The sequence below is a fragment of the Mandrillus leucophaeus genome, unplaced genomic scaffold, assembly GCF_000951045.1.
Source record: "Mandrillus leucophaeus isolate KB7577 unplaced genomic scaffold, Mleu.le_1.0 Scaffold349, whole genome shotgun sequence".
In the NCBI taxonomy this organism is placed as follows: domain Eukaryota; kingdom Metazoa; phylum Chordata; class Mammalia; order Primates; family Cercopithecidae; genus Mandrillus; species Mandrillus leucophaeus.
The window spans coordinates 1,745,249-1,752,794 of record NW_012103687.1 but is presented as its reverse complement, the minus strand read 5'-3'; the positions used below and the strand labels follow the sequence as shown (position 1 = coordinate 1,752,794).

At 40.7% G+C, this 7,546-nt stretch overlaps 1 protein-coding gene and 1 gene segment (V, D, J or C); one reads left to right on the top strand and one right to left on the bottom strand.

The window, feature by feature from the left end:
* The window catches only part of LOC105546086, a 619,418-nt gene that overhangs the window by 156,409 nt on the left and 455,463 nt on the right, over window positions 1-7,546 (top strand).
* The window catches only part of ZNF280A (zinc finger protein 280A), a 5,667-nt gene continuing 2,134 nt past the window's right edge, over window positions 4,014-7,546 (bottom strand). Inside the window, exon 2 of the mRNA XM_011989182.1 lies at window positions 4,014-5,978. Coding sequence (XP_011844572.1) covers window positions 4,279-5,907 — 1,629 coding nt within the window. The 5' untranslated portion in view covers window positions 5,908-5,978 and the 3' untranslated portion in view covers window positions 4,014-4,278. The remainder of the gene's footprint in view (window positions 5,979-7,546) is intronic.

The following is a 7,546-nucleotide window of genomic DNA, read 5'->3' as shown; positions in this document are numbered from 1 at the left end:
GCTTGCTCTGTTACTCCTCTTTATAACTTTTGGAGAAAAATGCCTACCTCATTTGCTTGTAAACTCTTTTCTCTTGTATTTAATGCTATAAATTTACCTTCAAGTACCAGTTTAACTGTGTCCCACCAGTTCTGCTTGGTAATATTTTCATTATCCTTCAATTAATTATGTCCTAATTTTCCTGGTTGTTAGAAGTGCTTCTTCCCCAGTGCCAGAAAGAAATAGCACTTGAACATAAATTTAATTTTCTCAGCAAGGCCATTTTCACTTTCTGCAGAAAGGGTACACTCGCCAGCAGTTTTGCCAAGAGTACCCTGAACAAAGGATACAGGGCTATTTATAACCTGACGCTTCCACCTTGCTGCTGTGTCCGGTTTCCATTGGCTGAAACGGAACCTCACATTCTGTGTTTGTCCCAATTGGCTAACAACTTAGAACTTTCTAACAGAGGCAAAGGCAGAGGAGAACAAAGGAAGGAGGAAGTAACTTGTGGAATGCTGAGAAAGGTAAAAACACCTCCAAATAAGGAAGAGGAATAGGCTATGACCTAATGCTTGCTTGGACCAGTATAAGCATGCCAGCGCAAATACTTAGGCTAAATTGTGGGAGCTAAGAACACAAAATATATTAATTTATTTATTACAGCTAGCAGATATCTAAGAATGTTAGCACAGGTCTTTGAATAAATTTTACTTCTAAGAGAAGTGACTATTTATTCCTAATTCGACAGGGAGGAAACTCTCTTTGAAGAGGAACCTCTACTTTACTTTTTACATAGTGATTCTAACACAAGGGTTGTATAGTATGTTATTTATTTTTGAAATCTGTGAGATTTTTTTTACAATTATTTATTTTTGAAGTCTCTGAGCTTTTTAAAAGATATTTTTAACTGTATTATAATCAAATAACATGGCCTAAATATTACTGACCTTTGCATTTGAAGATTTCTGTTCAGTGAAGTGTACCTTAGTCAAAATGAAGAGATCATAGATATAAAGAAGATATTTGCAGTATCTAAAATGTATATATGACGCTGAGATGTAAAGATATTTGCAATATCTAAACTGTATATATGAAGCCAAGCGCAGTGGCTCACACCTGTAATCCCAGCATTTTTGGAGACCAAGGCAGGCAGATCACTTGAGGTCAGGAGTTCAAGACCAGCCTGGCCAACATGGTGAAACCCCGTCTCTACTAAAAATACAAAAATTAGCTGGGTGTGGTGGCACGTGCCTGTCGTCCCAGCTACTCAGGAGGCTGAGGCACGATAATTGCTTAAACCTGGGAGGCAGAGGTTGCAGTGAGCTGTGATTGCACCACTGCACTCCAGCCTGGGCAACAGAGTGAGACTCCGTCACAAAAAATAATAAAATGAAAAATAAATATATGTGAAATGATCTTCTTTTGGCTTCATAACAATTCCAATATCCATCAGTAAATTAGTATCAACTAAAATTCAGGCTTTATTCAAATGTCGCGACTTTTTCCCACCATCCTTTTTGTTCCAGATTCCCATGCAGGATACTGACTTGTACTTAGTCATTTTGTCTTAGCCTTCTCTGGTCTGTGACAGTTTCTTAAACTTTTCTTGCTTTTCATGACCTTGACAATTTTAAGAAGTAAAGGTCAGGTATTTTTCAGAGTGTCTCTCAATTTAGGTTTGATGTTTTTCTAGTGGTTACACTGGGATTATGGTTTTTAGAAGACTATCACAGACATGATGTGTCCTTCTTGTAATTTCTCATCAGCAATCCATGCTATCAATATGACTTCCTACTGGTTTCTCCACTGTAAATTACTTTTTCTCCCCTTTCGTACCCTATTCTTTGGGAGTAAGTCACCAAATCTTGCCTACACGCAGGAAGGCCATGAGGTCTCATTAAGGGAAAATTATCTGTGCAAATTACTTTGCAACTCTTCTTTAAGGAAGATTTGTCTCTTCTTCCTTTAGTTTTAAATTAATCAAAAATAGGTTTAGTTTTAAATTAATCATAAGTAAATAAAATTAAAAATTTAGTGTCTCAGTCACACTAGCCACATTTCAACAGATCAGTAGTCACCTGTAGCATATTGGACAGAGCAGAAGTAGAGCATTGTCATCATCACAGAAAGATCTATGGACAGCATTGACTTAGATCTTTAGTGAACCTTTCTTCTTTCCAAATATATGCATTTAAAAATACAAATTCCCAGGAACTGTGTTAATTCCATTGCATAAATTTTGTGCTTGTTTTCAATACCTTTCAATTCAACATTTTCCTTTTTTCACTGCAATTTCTTAGAGGAGCTATGGGTTATTTAGAATGAGGACCAGGAGTGGGGTGAGATAAGCAAGGAGGCTGGGGTGCATTAAGGAGAGACGCACCCCCAGCTTCAGGGATGGCACGTTGTCACCTTAGGTTCCCTGCTTGCTTCACCCTAGTCCCAGCCCTGTTTAGAACTGTATTGCCTAATTGAGGGACTTTGGGGTTTTTTTCAGTGATCTTTCTGTTACTGATTTGTAAGTCGATTCCCCTACAGTCAGTGGGTAACTACAAAGAGCCCCACAGCTAACATCACAATTAAAGTAAACTACTATACCTGAGTTTGAGACCACGCAAAGGACACCCACGAAAGCCACTTCAATTAGTAAAGCATTTGGAATAGCCAATGCAACTTTGAATGCCAAAGTTGGAGAAATGAAACTACCACATGGAGGATTATGCAAAGCTACAATAATTAAGATACTGCAGCCTTAGCACAAGGATAGAGAACAGGACAAATGAAATGAAATAGATTCCAGAAACACATATAAACAATCATCCCTGGTTCACACAGTTTCCACTGCAATACAGTAGGGAACGAGTGGTCTTTTTAGTAGGAGGTGCTGATTGATTTGGGGTATGCATATGAAAAAATTAGTCTTCGTGCCTTATCATACCATTAACAAAAAATCAGTTTGAGATATCTCATCTAAACAATAAAGCTTCTAGAAGAAAACATAGAAGGAATATCTTTATGTCCTTGGTAGACAATTTCTTAAATAAGATATATGAAAGATAAACCTTAATGTACGTATGTACACCCATAAAGCCACCATTCAGATCCAAATATGGGACATTTCCAGTGCCCCAGCACTTTTCCCGTACCCTCCCTGGTCAACAGCCCAATTTTTAAAAAGGTTAGAGGGGGCAAAACTTGAATAGACATTTAATTAAAAAAAATACTCAGGTGGCTGATAACTATATAATCTCAAGGTCCATTACTCATCAGGGAAAGGCAAATTAAAGCCACAATAAGGTACCACTACAATTTCAAGAGAAGGGCACTTACTAAAATGACTGACAGTACCAAGTGCTGGATCAGTAGCAATGGAATTCGCAATATCGGTGGTGGGAATGTAAATCGTTTCAACCACTTTGGAAATGTATTTGGCAGTATCTACACTAGAAAGCTAAATATATGCAGTTCCAGCACTTCTCATAGCCATACATACCCACGAGAAATGATTACATGCTTACCAAAAGACACGCACAAGCTCGTAGCAGCTTTATTCAAAATTGCCGAAGAATCAGCCTCAAAGTCCATCAACAGTAAAATAGATTTATATAAAACTGCCACAGTCACACAACAAAATTCTACCCAGCAATGAAAAAGAATGTGCTACTGCTACACACAGCAAAAATGCATCTCACTTATTTTATTTTACTTTATTTTGAGACAGAGTCTTGCTCTGTCACCCAGACTGGAGGGCAGTGGCGCGATCTCAACTCACTGCAAACTCCCCCACCCAGGTTCAAGTGATTCTCCTGCCTCAGCCTCCCGAGTAGCTGGGACTACAGGCACCCACCACTACACTTGGCTAATTTTTCTATTTTATGTAGAGAAGGGGTTTCACTATGTTGGCCAGCCTGGTCTCAAACTCCTGACCTCAAGTGATCCACCTGCCTCAACCCCTCAAAGTGATGGGATTACAGGCATGAACCATCACGCCCAGCCATCTCACTTATTTTAAAAAGCCAAAGACAAGAATCTTTGTGTTATTCCATTTATTTAAAGTTCATAAACAAGAAAAACCTCTGAGGTCAGAATAGGGGATGGCTTGTTGGGAGCATTTGACTGGGAAAGGGCACGAAGACTTTGGAGCTACTTCTTGACAATAGGGAGCTGATGAGATGTCACTGTAAATAAAACCTGACAGTTGATGACATTGCTTGCTAGCATCTACAGCCACAAAGCACACATGGCCTAGCCTCACTTCTGCCTTTCGCAACTCCTGGAAGTGAGTCGAACATATTTTCAGCGAGAATCCTTGCTGCAAGGGAGTCTGGAATCTCCAGTGTTCATAGCCATCGTTTTAGTTTTTACAGGTGAAGGCGGAGGGTCAGTGTCACTCACAATAATGGAAGCCACACCACTTGATCCTGGCTGAACTGAAGTTTGAATAATAACTTTTGTTTCACGAGGCAACCCTTGCAGTTGCTCCGGCTTTTTAAATGTTTGATGGTTCTTGGTTTTGTGCTCTATTTCCTCCTTCAACGTCAAAAACTGTAGTCGGCACTTGGAACATCGAAGGACTCTCCTTCTGCTGTGCCTCCAGCAATGATTCATGTATGGTATCGCAGTTTTGAAAAGTTTGAGACAAAACAGACAAAGCAAATACTTTGTGTTTTCATGGCACGTTCTAAAATGTGTTTCCACATCAGCAAAGACCGACGATCTGTAATGGCAAACCTGGCACACATAGGGCATTTCGCCAGGCTTATGATGGTCCTTCATGTGTTGTAAGAGGACCTGATCTGTTTCGAATGACAATTCACAGATCTTACAGACAGCAGAGGGCCCCATGGCGATGTGCACACTGTCAATGTGACACTGTAGCTGGAAGGGAGTGGGAAACTGCCGGTGGCAGTGCTGGCAGGTGGTGTGGTCTTCCCAACTGTCGTTCCTCTGCTTCTCAAACTCCAAATGATGCTTCATGTGATTCATAAACTTAATATTTTTTAGAACTTTCACGCAACTGAGGCATTTAAAGGTGGTGTGAGTCTTCTGTTCTGGCTGCCCATCTCCTTTATGCTGTCCATAGTAAAAGTCGCTAAGTAACACGATGGGATTTTCTTTCCTGGGATCAAAGGTCTTCTTTTGACTTGCTAGACTTGAAATGTCTGTTATTACCAGGCCATCAGACCCATTTGCTCTCCCTGGATTCCTAAGATTGAAATGTGCTGTTCCATTAGCATCAGCCCAAGGAAATGTTGCTCCATTCTGAACGTGATTTGATGAGTTGCAGACCCCCTGTGAGGGTGTATTTGTGCTTATTATAGAAGAGCTATCTGAAGGGACCACAGCTAAAGAATGTACCCCTGGGATTTCATCCCTGAGTTTAACCCTTTTGGAATTTCTGCTGTTTATATCTGAAGTGGAAAGTCGCTTGGAATCAGGAGAACTCTCACTTCTGCCTCCTCCAGAGAACATAGCTCCAACTAGATGCTGAGTCCCTGGAGGGAGAGAATCTGAGGAATTGGGAGAAACAACGTGTGGTGAGCCCATTTTATAAGCAGGTTCAGGTGAAGACATCGTAGTGACAGGACTATCTGTAGATCTCCCCTCAGATGGAGAAACTGGCCTGATGGCTTTTGCCATAGAGGTCACATGATTTGCAGGTTGCCACACGTGAGCAGGATCTTGACGAAAGTGGCCTTTTCTTCTTCTTGAATTTGAGCCTGGGGTGACTCTGTTCAAAATGTTTGAAACGACTGGTTTTGAATTTGAAATCATCCCGACAAAGAGAATTTCAGCATCTTTATGTACATGTTCCACCCCAACAAAGATCAGATCTGGATCTTCATCATCTTTGTCGCTTTCTTTGGATTCTCTCAAATTCTTCTTTGGTGATTCCACTTCCTTACACAAAAAGACATCTCCCATTTTCAGTTTACTTTTTGCTTGAAGCCACTGGTCCCTTCAACTTCCAGAGCTGTCTTTTTACAAATTGCCACCTAAGTGCAACCATGTGACAATAGTCAATATTTATTTCAAAAGACAAAATCATTACTTTATTGTACCCTCCCTTAAAACACTGAGGTAACTATCAACATCACTCTTTTACACATCAGAAATAAGGCTTGAAACATTTTAAATGGCATAATTTCAAATTCACCTCTCTCTCCTACCCTGGTCTTCTGCAGTTGTAAGGCAAAGGAAGCAAGATTTCAGGAGGTGCAGATGGAACATCTGAGAGTGCTCGCCTCTAAATTTTGCACTCTAGATGCCTCGCTCACCTCCTCCTCATCCCAGATGTACTCTCTCAGATGTCTAAGGTTTCTAGCCAACTTAAACAAAACTTCTCTCAAAAACATTCTGCTCTAAGCCTGGGCAACATAGCAAGACCCCATATCTACCAAAAAAAAATTAAAAATTAAAAAAAAAACTAGCTTGGCATAGTGGTACACACCTGTAGTCCCAGCTACTTGGGAGGCTGAGCCAAGAGGAACACTTGAGCCCAGGACTTCAAAGCGATGTTCATGGCACTGCACTCCAGCCTGGGCAACCAAATGAGACCCCATCACACACACAATAAAAGCTACAACACACACACACACACACACACACACACACACACCCCCTTTGCTGTTCCTGTAATGTTCCTTTTCTCAGTAAACCCAGTTGTTCAATCTACAAACTTCAGAGTCATCCTTTGACAGACTTTCTCTCATACACCACAGTCAATCAATTAGCAAACTCAGTCTGCTCTATCTTCTAAAGATATCCGGAATCTGACTACTCTCTTCTATATCCACTGCCACCTCCCTGATGGAAGGTACTATGTTCTCTCCCTGGATCACTGCAGAAGTTGCCAGACTTAAAAGTTGTCAGATCTCCCCATGGTGGCCCTAGTGCCCCTGTTAAAATATACAGGGGAGCAAGTATATTTTGCTCTTAAGTCTTCAATGACTTTCCATCTCATTCATAGGAAATACCAGTAAACTTAAAATTTCCCCATAGAACCTTAGGTCATTATCACCCTTGCTAACTCCTCTCCCTCTGCTGCAGCCATCCTGAGCCCCATGAGTCTGGAACATACCAGACCTTTTTCTTTTTCAGAACTTTTGTTGTTCCCGGGCCTTGCATGCCTCTTTCCCCAGATTAACCCCATCTGGGCTCCTGATTTGCCTCACGTCAGTGGTTCCTCCTCAGCAAGGCTTCCCTGACCACAGTATCAAAAATCACAACCTCCTTAACTCATATGTTCTAACCTTCAATGCTATTTTTCAACTTAGCATTTATTACTGCCTACCACACAAGATGTAAAATATACCTTGCAAGCCCAGGAGTTTGAGGTTACAGTGAGCTATAATCATGTCACTGCATCCAGCCTGGGTGACTTTTATAAATGATGGCATCTTACAGTCAGCGAAAAATCCTATTTCTTTGTATAAGCTGACAGCCCACTAAACTTGTTTTATAGTTCGCTAATGGGATATCAACTACATTTTGGCAAACAATGGTTTAAGACAGGAATTGGAAAATTGGCCTTTCCCCTGTTTTTGTACAGTCAGGAAGTCAA